The 14,578-nt window shown below is 29.5% G+C and overlaps 1 protein-coding gene across 1 annotated transcript; it reads right to left on the bottom strand.

The window, feature by feature from the left end:
- Positions 1–982: 982 nt before the first annotated feature.
- LOC105117038 (Cyclophilin-like peptidyl-prolyl cis-trans isomerase family protein) lies at positions 983–6,252 on the bottom strand. The gene is made up of 9 exons (XM_011014572.1): positions 6,022–6,252; positions 5,786–5,899; positions 5,367–5,515; positions 4,060–4,132; positions 3,879–3,968; positions 3,029–3,068; positions 1,659–1,741; positions 1,522–1,571; positions 983–1,235 (listed from the first exon to the last, which is right to left on the bottom strand). The coding sequence occupies exons 1-8, from the start codon at positions 6,244–6,246 to the stop codon at positions 1,551–1,553; spliced, it is 795 nt and encodes a 264-aa protein (XP_011012874.1). The 5' UTR covers positions 6,247–6,252; the 3' UTR covers positions 983–1,235; positions 1,522–1,550.
- Between the last annotated feature and the right edge of the window lie 8,326 nt (positions 6,253–14,578).

Here is a 14,578-nt window from a genome sequence, read left to right as displayed (position 1 = left end):
TTTTTTTAAAGTTTTGATACACAGGGTCACCTAGGCTCGTGCACATAGCCTGACCTTTTTTATATATAAAAACCTTCATTAATGGATTTTTATGAATTTTTTATTTTTTCTCAAATTAATTATTTAATATTGAGTTGATTTTGAATTGGTTTTCATTTCGTTATTGTATAATTAAAATAAAAAATATTAATGAACCATTAAAATCCACAACCCAAGTCACAATTTAGTGAGTTAACTTGATTATCTAAAATTGATCCAATTCATCATCATCTTAATATTAAAAAAAAATATAAGCTTTAATTTTTTTTAATTAAAATCTTTTTTAATAACCATCCAATTGCTTTTAAACTTTGGTGTTTGGTCTTTGTTTTTTATGTTTTTTTTTTCCTTTGTTTTTTGTCTTGAAATCCATCAAGTTGATTGGGTTAATATTAAAACAACTCACACGTGATTTAATTAAAAATCCAGATTTAACAAAAACTCAAGTGGAGAATTTCAAGTTTAATTTATTGGACCGAATTTAATGATAATATTAAAAAAAAATAATCAGCAACTTGGATGTTTTTTATGTTGAATAAATCTTTAATCCAACCAACAGCAGCATAGCACAGCAAGAAAGCAAATTCAATGCTTAAGCCAATCAAATGATTCGATTCCAAGGTTCATAAACTGAATTTACTTGATGATTTTTGTCTGCGACTGATAATATAGAATCAGAAATCACTCTAATTAATATGGCCCACGTCCCTTTCTTATACTCGAAAACTAATCAAATCCATGCAAGACAGGAGCAGAAATTTCCTGATGGGCTAGATGGGTTAGCAGGCTCTGATGGTTTATTGTTCATTATATGGCTACATGGCCGAGAAAGTGTACTAAATATTGATTTTCAAAATATTTTTTACTATTTTTTATTTTTTAAAATTTATTTCAACAACAAAAACAAAGAGCTCCACTCTCTTGTTTGAACAACTATGCGCCTAAGGACAAATAATCCGATTGACGGCTGCAGTAAAAAGGACAAATGTGGTCTAAGGTGAAAAAACACAGTACTATATTTCTCATGCCTGATGCGTGCCTTGTGTTGACATTTCGTAAAATGCTAACCCTTATGGCGACTGAGTTGGATTCTCAACGTCTTCTATTATTCTGGACTTTGATTTGGTCAGGCCAGACCGAAGCGTCCACATATTCGCACAAGTGGTAAATTCAGTGTCTGCTTCAATGCATCTCCACTGCAACATAAACCAAAATATTCGATAATAGGCTGCAGCGTGATACAAACTAGTTCAGACAAATTAAACACTTGGTTCTACACAATCTAGTTTGTAGAAAATGGATCTCTTTCAATTTATCCTGTTTTAGACACCTCCATGACAGGGGCTCATGCCTCTTAATGCCCATATGAATTTGTTTCGTGACCAGTTACAACACTCGCTCTTGCAAAGTTGTTTCTCCATACAGGCAGGCAGTCAATCCTTTTTAATCTATACAAAGCAACATTTGAGCTAGATAACTTACACGAATCATGTCATTTCTTGTTGAACAAATCATGGGAAGCATTTCATTCTCTGCACATAAGAAAAAGGATGAGTAGGAGTTTGTTCAGCATCATGCCACATCACATTAACTCCATGTTCACCAAATCCCAAATTTACCTGTCTTTCAATTTCAACAGCTGATGCAGAGAGTCTTCGTTTCAAGACTGACCTCTCCTCTTCGCAACTCTCCATCTCAGTATCTATAAGAAAAAAACAGCAGTGACAGAATTGCAAGTACTGAATCATTTTTTTCCCTTTTTCTTTTAAGCTTTTATAGTTCACCACAAATAGCTCCAAAGAAATTCAAGAAGAAGTCCTTTATTTTTCATTGTTTAGTCCATGAACAAATGTCAGTTCAAGATAGTGGAACAAAGCTTTTCTAGAAAACTGTTGCTGTTCATTCCAATTATATATCATCATGTCGTGACTGATTCCTACAAAGATATTCAGCAGATCATGAGAAGGGCCATTTCTTCCATCCAGTGCATCCATATTCAGTACAAGTCATGATATATAACAATATAGTGAAAACAAATGGTCTATCACCATTTCAAACTAACTTCTTTTACAGACAAAGATTAGTTAACTGTTCATGTTTTGCTGACCTGCTTTATCCTTGAGGCAAAAACCCCAAAACTATCAATATATATATATTTCTCCTTTTCTTTTACTAATAATTGCCTTTAACCAATTTCAATGAAGATTTTTGGTGCCCAATGTTTTTTTTTTATATAATTTTTCATGTGCATTAGGTTTGACTAATTGTTAGTCATGTACTAAATATTGTCATGTACAATTGGATAATTTGGGCAAGAAACCCACAATCAGCACTTTGGAATTATCTACAATCTGATTGTTTTGCAAAAACCAAATTAGGTTAGTTCTTGGGAAAAGATCACACATAAGAAACCTTCTTTTTCTTTGATGAAATACATCAAAAGCATTGGATGAACTAAGTAGAATGATTTCTGATAGGACACTCCTTGACATGGCCTGTGTAGGTTCTTAATGACTAGAGCAAATATGTTGGTCATCAGTAAATGTTGAAGCCTCACAAGCAAAGAAGTCATATACATCATCCCTTAATTTTATTACTTTAAGAACATTCCGCTTGATTTATTAAGTAATGTGATGAAATGCCAGAAACAGAAAGATAACTGGCATACAGGTTCACACTGAACACAAGACAGACACAGAAGTCACTTTACCAAGAAAAAAATAAATATTGCCCAGAAAATATATTTGCACATTAAATGATCAGAATACAGATGAGCTCAAGGACTAGCATTTGTCAATAAACATTTGTAATATTGAAAACAAGTTTAGCACATGAGTCCATGTGCCATTTAACAGAAAAAATGTGAAACCCTAAAAAATTAACCACTGGTTAGCAGTTGTTATCCATTATAGATTACAACAAATGAAAAGAGAAAATTCCTAAAAGATGTCAGAAACAAACTTAGAACAAAGAGTCAATTAATGCGTACCATAATAATATGATGACAGGATTGTGATGCGTTCAGTAGGCTGGAAAAAAAACAGGAGAAAAAAGAGTATTTAACCAGGTGCAGAGGAAGCAGCGGCTGCTCAGATAATAGTCCAAGTGAAAAAATATAATCAGAAGCAAGCAAAGAATGTTGACCTAAACCAATTATTGGCATAGATATATCCACTGGGTGAAACAAAAGGCCACATACAACAAAGCAAATAATAGATTTCTTGGCAAGGAATATTGCAGTCAGGCACAGGTATCCAGATTCACTCCTCATCACTGCATTAGTGTGCAAGAGGAATAGATCTCACAACTGACCCCATTAAAAACATCCCAGAATATGTTGAACACCAGATAATCCAGAATCAGTTTTGGGTGTGCATGGTTTAAACATGCTCCAGACCAATAAGTTTCCTCCACGGAATAGTCCAATACATGTGGGTTTTCAAATCCAACTGAACCAGTTTTAGATTTCCATATACTTGAATGAGTGGACAAATATAGCCTTGATTTGAAAACCTTCCACTCTTCTGTCTTCTTGGCATTCATATTTTTCTTTCCTTCCAAGTTATCTAGGATATGACAAGTCACAGCTACACAACAACATAAGCATGCATGTGGCTGTGAGTGTTTCTGAGTGAATGCTGACAATTTTGGTGATTGCAGAGATTGGATGAATTTGTAAATGCAGAAAATTTTTCTTGATTACATAGGATGCAAGGGCTGAACCATAAACTCTTATGCTATACTTACTTTACATCATCCTTTAAGAAATAATTGAAATCCAATTTCTACTTTTTGCATCATCCTACTAAGGTAAAGCTGAAAGCTTATCAATACTTTACCATCACAAAAATTCCCTCCTTACGAGTAGGGAGTTGCTCAAGCTTACTCAGTGTGTCATCACCTTTGGTAACTTTGCCAAATATTGCATACTGAAAAGTAATCAAGATGGCAGTTTCAGGTCAAAGTGATGTTCAGGAATAATCCGTGTAAAACTGTGTTTGGCATGTTGAGCTAACATACTTGACCATCTAGATGAGGGGCATCTCCAAGAAGCATTGAGAATGAGGATTGTGCGCTGTTTGGATCTTCAAATCTACAACAAAGTAAGAGGCAGCATCATATTAGCACATGACATTTGGATATTACTGGGGAGGGCACTAGAAAAGCGCTAGTCCAAAGTAAAAATGGAATAACTTTAGAACATAAACACATCCCAGGTTTCAGAATATCCTAAAATGAATAATTGCGCAAATTTTTCTAATATTTGACCATCCAAAATAACTTATGCAATTCCTAGTGAAGGTGAAAAAACTATAACAGCAATCTTGTCCAACATTCTCTTATCTTTAGTTTGAAAAGGATGAAAATGGTCTACTCCATGGGAAGCGTCTTCTGTCATCAACAGACAACATATCTCAGTCCCACTGACAATAACAAAGCACTTGGTGTTCAAGAATGCAGTGAAATGTTACGTATTTACCTTGGGCAATATCTGAAACAGTATTAACCAAATACACTAGCCCTAAAAGTGTCAATATGAGTTCCAAAACTATCATTGTTAATATCCAATTTCAAACATAAATGAACTCCTCTAGTATGTGTACCAATGCCCAGATGTAAACCCTACAAAAAGTACTCTTTTGAGATTTGAATCTTCAAAAAGACCTACCATGATGTTGGCTTTTGCTAACATAAAAGTTTTGGTTAATCAAGTTTAGGGCATTTAAGAAACATTCAACTCTCTATCCAGCAATTACATCGGTACAAGAACACAATCCAAACCTATTTGTGTCACATGAGGTAATCGTTTCAGTGATGAGCAAAATTAATCTGCAATTTGGTTCTCTCAATATATCTTCTGATAATGGTGAATCTTAAAACATCTCCAACCACTTCTTTCACCCAAATGGTTAAAACTTAAAAGCCTTTGTGGCCTTTCCTTTGAGTCTCATTTTGGGAAATCATCTTTTCCTTCGTCTAAATACCCCCTTCTCACTCCAGTAGAAAAAGAAATTTCTATATCAACAGCAGTTGAGATCATTTGCATTGCGTTTTGTCCCCCTACTTCTTTTTACACAGCGTTATAAAGATTCTAAGCTATTCTTAGGGTTCACTTTGTAACCTGCAAGCTGTTAGACTTGGCTCTCAACAAGCTTACATGCAGAAAATGTAAAACAACTCGAAGAACTAATAATCATAGCGAACAAAGCATCTTGACTATATCAAAACTACATCCATATCTCAATTAACCCCTTTGACAAAATAATTTGGACAGTATAGGATAGAAATAAACAATAAATCTCAAAAAAAAAAATGAAGAAGATAACCTGCCCATAGAAAGAATTCCCCTAACATGTTTGACATCACTGAATTCACCAACAACAGTCTTCTTAGCTTCCTTTCTTTGCTCTTCATTCATCGGAGCCGATCGTCCACCAACCACATCTGCTACTTGAGCAACAAACCCTTTATCAACCTGCCATATTTTCAGCTTCATATTTCATGTACTTATCCACTAAAACACAACTAACTTCTTCCAAGTAGCACTCGGTACACGAAACTGGACAGAATGTAGAGCCAAAACAGCTCTATTGGTGTTTGGTAAGCACACGGGACAGTACAAAATGTAATTTTGTCTCGGATCATGTCAAAATTTCATGGTGTCCAATTCCATCAAGTCCCGTCCAGTCACCAGACATAATCTTAGTATCCATTAAACTCATTTTAAGAAAAGACTGTAGCGTACCCGAAAGAAGTGATTGGTGTTGTAGCATCCAAGTCGAACAAGCTTGAAAATATGATCTACAGTTTGAGGAGCCACAGAAGGAAAGAATCCAAACTCAATGTCTCCATAGTTTGTCTGAAAAAGAAGTTCCAGTTTCAAAAAAAATTCATGTGTCATAATAACTCATAGTAAAGAACTAGATTAATTTCAGAAACACGGATAAATAAATGTCATTGAGCCGCAACAAACAAATGAACCTGAAAAACGACACGAGCAGAACTTAGGTGAGGATCCTGAGACGAGGAGGCAGCAACGAGGGCAACAGATGCAAAGGAGACCACCCACCATGTGATCTTCATCCTGTTCTCTCTCTCAAGTTTGGCGCCTGATCTGAAATTGGTTAGGAGAGGGAGAGAAGGAGCTATGAAGGGACAGTCTGACCTTGCTCTGCAACTAGAACAAGAGTTTAGGATGAATTGCATTTTTGGTGCCTAAAGTTTCCCTAATCTTCCACTTCAGTCACTTTTTGGAAGCCTTACTCTCTATTTTTTCGGCGTTTTTGTCTATGGCTCAGCTTTTAACACTCGAGGGTTGTTTTTTGAAATATTTTTTATTTAAAAATATATTAAAATAATAATTTTTTAATTTTTAAAATTTATTTTCAATATCACTATATCAAAATAATTTACAATAAATAAAAATAATATTTTTTAAAAACATTTTAATGAAAAATAAATTCAACTTCAATTCTAAACATACATTACATTGAAACTTCTCGTTTCATAATTTAAAATTTTTTTATATTTATTTATTATTATAAAAAATAGTTAATAAAAAATATTTTTTAGTTACAAAAAAATTCAATTTACTTTTCATAAAAATAATTTATTTTTATTTTGAAGAATATATAAAATTCAATTCTTCATTTTTTTGTTCTAGTATATTTTATTTTAATTTTTTTAAATTTATAGAAATTTTTTATCAATTTTACTCTTGATTTTTTTATTGTTATTTATTTTTTCTTATCTTTTTCTTGATTAATTTTTATTTATTTATAAGATTTGGTCCTTTTTTAATTGGTATATATTTTATTTGAAATAATTTATAAAATTATAATTTTTTTCAATTTCATTATCTTTTAACTTTTTTATCTATTAGATTTGCTCCTTCATTTTTTTATTACTATTTATTTTATTTAGAATAATTTATAAAATTAGATTATTTTTTTCTAGTTTCATTCTCCTTTAATCTTTTCAAGTATCATATTTAGTCATTGTTTTTTAATAAAAAATTTTAAAAATATATTAATAAATTATTTTTTAATTTATTTTTTATAGTATAATTAAATAAAAAAATCTAAATTATTTTTTTATAATATAATTATACATCAAAAAATTATTTATTTATTATAAATCCACTCTACACACTCTACATGAAAACTATTTTTCACTTTATAAATAAAATGAGGACTGAAATTTTCTCTCCTTGTGATCTTATCTTAAAAGCATATTCTTAGAGCATTTCGAATGAGAAATACTATATTAAAAAGCATCTCGAATGAGAAATACTATATTAAAGAGCCAAATTGATTAAATAGCTTTTTAAATAGTATAAATATAGCTTTTTTGATTATGTATATTTTAATGGTAAAAATCTATTTAGAAAAGTCAATTATATTTTAATATATTTTATATTAAATTAATTTTAATATAATTATATAACTAATATAGATATTTTATATATAATATAATTATGTTTTTATTAATTATATGAGTAATATGAGTAATTTATAAAAGTAATATAAAATTAATGAAGTAATATGAAGTTAAAAGATATAATTTAAAATTTATTTATATAAATATTTTTATTTTTTATTTTTAAATGTTACTGTTAAAAAAATAATTTTTTAAAACTAAATTCAAATTCAAACTTTGAAAAAAACAGCTAACATTTTAAATTTTGATTTTCAATTTTCTAAAAAAAATTCAAGCTTTGAAAAAATAACCACTAATATTTAAAATTTTAAAATTTCAAATTTTAAAAAAAAACCACCAACATTTTAGATTTTAAAATTTTAAATTTAAAAAAATTAATAGCCAACATGTTAAATTTTAAAATTTTAAATTTTAAAAAATTAACCGTCAACATTCTAAAATTTCAAAATTTTAAAAAATAATCCATTTATAAATATTTTCATATACCTTAACATTTTTTCTCATTATTTTCTTCTCTCCAATATTTATTATATTTCATTAAAATTCATCATAAATCATTCTAATTTTAATTTTTATAATGCTTTTGATTTTGATGATGACACTCCTATGTTCGCTTTTCAAGTTGTTACCGCTATGGTTACTGAAGAAGAATCGAATAATCAAAGCTGGAACACAGGACATTGTGGCTCTATTCTTAGTCACAATATTGTCAATCATAATAGAAATGAATGTGAGTTAAGGTTATATAATGATTATTTTGCTGAAAATCCTAAATTTACTGAAAGTCAATTTCGAAAAAGATTTAGGATAAATTGTCTTCTTTTTCTTTGGAACACAAATATAGTGGAAACTTATAATCCATATTTCAACACAAAGGACAAATGCTTCTAGTGTTCTTGATTTATCTTGTCTTCAAAAGATAACTCTAGCTTACAGAATACTTACATATGATATTCCTGCAAATCTTACTGATGAATATTTTCAAATTGAAGAAACTACTGTGATAGAAAGTCTTAGAACTTTCGTCAAAGCAATCAGAGAAGTTTTTGGTGATTGGTATCTAAGGGCACCAAACGAGGCTGATATTTGTCGATTATTATCAATTGGAAAGCAGCGTAGATTTCCCGGAATGTTAGGGAACATTGACTGAATGCATTGAAAATGAAAGAAATGCTCAATTGTATGGCGGCATGAGATGTATATTGGTCATTGTCGTGAACCAACTATAATTCTAGAGGCGGTGACTTCAAAATATCTTTGAATATGACATGTTTTTTTGGAATGCATGGATCATTAAATGATATTAATGTTCTTGATTGATCATCTATCTTCGCTGCACTTGCTGAAGGTCGTGTTGTTCTTGTCAATTATACAATTAATGAGCACGAATATACAATGGGATATTATTTAGTAGATAAGATTTATCCTAATTGGTCAATCTTTGTTAAGACAATCTCAAGACCATTAAGAGCAAAGAGAAAATATTTTGCAAGTAGGCAAGAGTCTACAAGAAAAGATGTGGAGCGGGCATTTGGGGTGCTCCAATCTTGTTTTGCAATTATATGTGGACCTGTTCATTACTGGGATAAAGAAACGCTTGCAAATATTATGAAAACTTGCATAATAATACATAATATGATTATTGATGATGAAAGAGTAATGAATCTTGAATTTGACCATGAACGTGAAGTCAATTCATTTATATCAGTGTCACATGCTGAAATACCAGAATTACATGATTTTCTTCAAACTCATAATCAAATCAGGAATAGAGCAACTAGCTCTCAACTACAAGAAGATTTGGTTGAACATTTATGGGAACAATATAACAACGAGTAGAATCATTAGATTTAAACTTCTTATGTCATTATAAGTTTCAAGTTTTTGATGTTTTTCTTTATTATGGTTGCTATCTTTTAAGTTAGTTAATCATAATTATTATTGTTAAGTGTTAGAGGAACTTTAAAAAACTTATGAATTGATATCAATTTTATAATAATATATTTAAAATAACCAAGAATTTTCTACATATTTAATTAAAAATACATTACATTATAATAAATCAATCAAGTTAATTAAAAAAATTAAAACCCTTTTTTGGCATAATTTCTAACTTTTTATTTTGAAAAAACGCTGCAAAAATTAGATCCAAATTAAAGATACCCATTTTCATAATTTCTTTTTCTTTCTCAATCCTATCCAATTCTTGTTTCTCTTAACTTTGTTGAATCATCATGGCTCGTTGTTCTAAAATAATTTGCCTGTCTTGTTTCTTCTGATCCTCAATTTCAACTAGAGTATCCCTGAATTATTGTAAGAGATTTGTTATAGTTACCTCCCCAGCTTTATATTTTTTTTATCTACATTTAAGTCATTCCTTTACAGCCTTCTGACCGATTGGTCTATCTTGATAAATCAATAGTTCACTATCTTTTCAAAAACTAACAGAATCAGGGATAAATGGAGTTGATGAAACCGAACTTGCATTGACATGACTTTTTTTTTTCTTGTTTGACCTTTGATGTTGACTTGCATACTCAAATTGTCATTTGAGTTCTTTTCTTAAGATAACTTAATAATGTTCTAGTTAAAATCATTTGCCAACGTAATAAGCATATATTTGCCGAGCATCATTAATTTGATAAAAAATTAAAGAATTCAATAATATTAAAATATGTGTTAAATAATTTAACATGAAAATAAATATTAAAATTACCCTTGATTCTTCGGTCATTCTACTTTACTAATAATTTTCAATTTGAGTAACAAATCCAACAAATTTACTGACTTCTCTATGTATTTCTTGTCATTTACTTGAGATGTTTACTTGGGAATGATTATTCAAGTTTCCTTCATTCTCTATAAAGTAAGCATGTACTCGAGCTCATAATTGTTTTGTTTGTTGTTCAACTCCTGTAATTTGATCCTTACTTGTATTTAACCATGCAGAGACAAGTAAACAATCTTCTTCCAGTGAGAAGTTTTTACTTGTGATTTTTTATTGTATGGACATTTAAATTCGAGTATGTTAAGTCATTAACTAATTGATTAGAATCACTTGGTTGAAAAAGAAAATCTTCTGACTCACTCATAAAAAAATTAGTAAAAGAGTTTGGAAAATTTTAATCCATCTACATTAAAAAAAAAAACTCAAGTTAAAACCTTATAAAAGGGTGTAAGGAAGATGACATTCAATGTGTAGCAATTTTATAGTTTATATACATGTGAATTAATAATAAGAATTGTCTTCTACTTGTTCTAACATTAATCTACAACCATTTCAATTTGATTATTTTTGGGAACTAAAAGAGGATTGATATTCTAGTTTAGTTGTATTTTTAACAAGACAAGATATACTTCATATTTTTATCAATATCAGCTACCATCATTACTTCCTTTTAATTTTGTCAAAGATAGCAATATAAATAAAAATTATCTTCCTTAACCCATATCAAAAACATAAAATAACAAAGAAATAAAAATCATCATAGATAGCAAATTAATAACAAAATGTCTTAAGAATCAACAGATGCAAAAGAAAAAATATAAAAAATTCTTAAGCAAACATACCTTTTAATTTCAGCTAATTAACACAGTTGATGTTATTAATTAACTAGAGAATAATTGATTTTTGTTTTTCTAAATTAGATTGAAGGGTGAGGCACAATGTAGGTTTTGAAATTTACAGTTAAGTTTTCTAAATTCTATTATGCTTTTAAAAGAAAAAATTAAACGTTGTGTTGTTTTCTTCCTTTAGTTCATTCTGCTTTTAAAAGAAAAAAATTAACGTTGGTCAACGGATACAAAATAACGATGTTGGCTAATAGATATAAACCAACTGAAAAAAATGGTAACTAGTATTATTATTTACATTTGCTTTTTGCTATATAGAAATGACAATTATTGTGTTTAAAAGTTATTTTAGCTGTCTATTTAGCTGGAGTGCATAGAAACAATTATAAAAAATAAAAGTACAATATTTTTCTTTTGCCTATTCTTTTAGTTGTTCGGTTGAAGATGCTCTTACAACATTGTGATAGTAAGTTAATATTGTTTCGAAAAAATATTGGTTTCGATGTTTAATCTTTGAAAATAAAGAGTAAACTTTTTGATAACAAATCAACATATTTATTATAAGTTTATTAAAGAAGATGGATGACTAAGTTGCTAGTTAAATATCAAATGTGGGATTGTTAAAATGCTAGTTAAAATTGAAATTGAGAATATAATATATATATATATATATATATATATATTGATGATTTTTAATTTAAATATTATAGATTTAACTACCACTGTTACATCATTAAATAAATAATGCTTTATATCAAATATTTTTTATTGTTTCATTAACTTATCTATAATTTCATCACGTATGAAATTCATCCGATAAGGGCTATAATTTTCATGGTTTTTTGAATGTGCAACAAAATCAGATAAAATATCACAAAAAAATAAAATTATAATCTCCTTCTAATTTATATAGTGTCATTAAATAATATTAAATATTAATTTTTCAATTAAAATACAATTAAAAAAATAAGATTTTTTTATCAGGTCAGGCGTGTTCCAATGAATAATGAAGATACTATTCATATGAACAATGTCAAAATAAATTAATTTATCTAATATTATTCGGGTGAACAGTACCGTATGAATTAATTTACTAATATTGTTCACTTTTTAAAGGGAACAGTATTGAACAGTGCCGAGAATTAATCCATGACAGGAAAGGAGAAACAAATTAAAATTGCTTTTTGCTAATCAATGTCTGAAATGTGAATGTTTGAAATGTGAATTGTGGTAGGTCTCACATAAGATAAATAATTTTTTGTATTTTACTAAACATGTTATTTCTGTGTTTTGTTTCAAATATAAAAACAATCATGTAAACAAATATAATCCAAATAAAGGACATGAACCCTTGGATCCTAAACACACTCGACCTAAAATTTTTATTTTCTAAAACTGTAAATATATTTTTAACCTTTTAAACTTTCAACCTATATGAAAAACGTTTATTCTTTGAACACTTGATAGAGAGTTTTGAGTTTTACACTATATAATAACCAAAATTTATTATTTATGTATAATTTATTTTAATCATATTAATATTATATACTAAAATATTTTACATTAAGAAATAATTTCCAATAAAATTCTAAAATTTAAAGTTAAAGTTATTGAATCCCATTTTTAATTTAGCTTTAAATATATTTATTAACCATATTTATATACAAATTCCCTAACATGTATTTATTTATTTTTTAATTTTTTTTTCTTTCCTCCAAATGCCAACTCCATAAAGTGAAAAAAATAAATAAATTAACAAAGCTAGGTTAGTTGCCTCCTCGGATTCGAAGATAGTACAGGTGAGCTACTCTGTGTCTTCCTTGCAAGTTTCTGAATGATCTCTCCACACTCAACCTCCTCTGTATATTCTCTTTGCCTTTGGAATACAGACAAGAACATCGCCATCTGGACACGCCTCCACGCGGTTAGCCAGAAAATCGCCATCTGGACATTGCATGTTATGATAAAAGTTAATTCAAACGACTAAATAAAACCCCTTTTTTTATTTTCAATCATTTTTTAATATTATATATATATATAATTAATTAATTTTCGTATGTATTTTTTTCTCCAAGATCCAAATCAAAGTAAGGGCATTATTAATTCATAAATATTAATCTTGATATAATCTGTCGATTCCATCTAATTCAGATGAGGAATATAAAAAACACCGAACGCAATCATATTATAAAATTGAATATGAAATGTTACTGTATCCGCTTGATATATATATATATAAATTATTGGGATCCACAAATAATATTATAAAAACCATATACTAGAGCTTGATCCGTATACATTCGAAGGACTGTTTTTTTTTTTTTAATTTCTGAAATCTACTAGTTGGTCTACAATTAACCAAATTGATATTTTTCATGAAATCTAATAATATTAAGTTTTTTATTTTATTTTGAGTTTAAATTTAATTTTTAGAATTATTAATTTGAGTTTTGTAAATTTTAAAATTATTTGAAAATTTATAAAATTAATAACTTATAACATTAATTAATATATATATAAATTGATTTGGATATTTATAAATATATATAATTTGTTTATTTTAAAAAGTAATATGGGTACATAGATACACACACGGTTTACCATAAACCCTTTGTGCTCTCCAAAATCCAGAGGGTAAAAAAATCCGTTCTCCGAGGCAACAAAACGCGTCCCCAAAGCGCCTTTAAGACCGTTCTCATGAGGAGATGAGAAACCCCATCTGCTCCTATTCCCTCCCAGCGCCATAACCCCACAACATTTCAAGAAACCACAAAAGAGAGGGAAAGGATGTTCCAAGAGAGACATCGTCATCAACATCGTGGCCCACCCCATGGAATCCTACTAGCAGTAGTAGTCTGCGTAGTGGTGCTAGCTCCGTTCATCTTTGGTGACCAAGGAGCAGCCATAACCGAGGGTTTCGCCGAGCTCTTAAGCCCGATGGGTCTCTTACTCTTGCCCATTATCCTTCTCCTGGCCATCCAGTTCCTTTCCTCTGATCGTGGCTCGTTTGTCTCCGCTGTCTTCTCTACCGGTGAGCCCGATTCCTTCCACCGGGTTAGTGGATCACCTGTTGGTGTTGCCCTCTTTCTTGCTCTGGTCTTGTTCTTGCTTTACAATCGTATGTTCTTGATCCTACCCTCCCGATGCCCCCTTAACTAAAAATCAGTTTATTTTATGCCTTAAAATTTTTTTTGAACAAATTTAAAAATTATTTATTTATTTATTTTAAATTAATATTTTTTAAAAAGAAATTACAAAAAAAAAGAAATATGCAATTACTTTTAACACCTTGATTATGTTTTCCTATGCCAAATCATAAGAAATTACTGGTTACTAATTTGATAAGAAAAGGATGCAGAAAACCTTGCGAGTCTACAACGCCCACAACTCCTAGCCTTTCTCACGATGAAGTGAGGGTATTATGGTAATTTAGGCTGTTGTTTATTCAGTTACATGAATAAAAATGTGAATCAAAGGTAGATGAGCAAATCCGACCATTAAAGACGTTATCACCACTATCCTCTAA

Source organism: Populus euphratica, unplaced genomic scaffold, assembly GCF_000495115.2.
Source record: "Populus euphratica unplaced genomic scaffold, PopEup_1.0 scaffold1157.1, whole genome shotgun sequence".
In the NCBI taxonomy this organism is placed as follows: domain Eukaryota; kingdom Viridiplantae; phylum Streptophyta; class Magnoliopsida; order Malpighiales; family Salicaceae; genus Populus; species Populus euphratica.
Note: the sequence above shows the minus strand (reverse complement) of the source record. Positions and strands in the feature narration are given on the sequence as shown.

What these genes read in the sequence shown, in the direction of transcription:
- LOC105117038 (XM_011014572.1), bottom strand. Translation starts at nt 6,246, where the DNA reads ATGCAATTCATCCTAAACTCTTGTTCTAGTTGCAGAGCAAGGTCAGAC. An exon ending in CCCCTCATCTAGATGGTCAA is followed by an intron (nt 3,969 to 4,059) that starts GTATGTTAGCTC and finishes ATTACTTTTCAG; the next exon opens with TATGCAATATTTGGCAAAGT. An exon ending in AGGAGGGAATTTTTGTGATG is followed by an intron (nt 3,069 to 3,878) that starts GTAAAGTATTGA and finishes TTTTTTTTCCAG; the next exon opens with CCTACTGAACGCATCACAAT.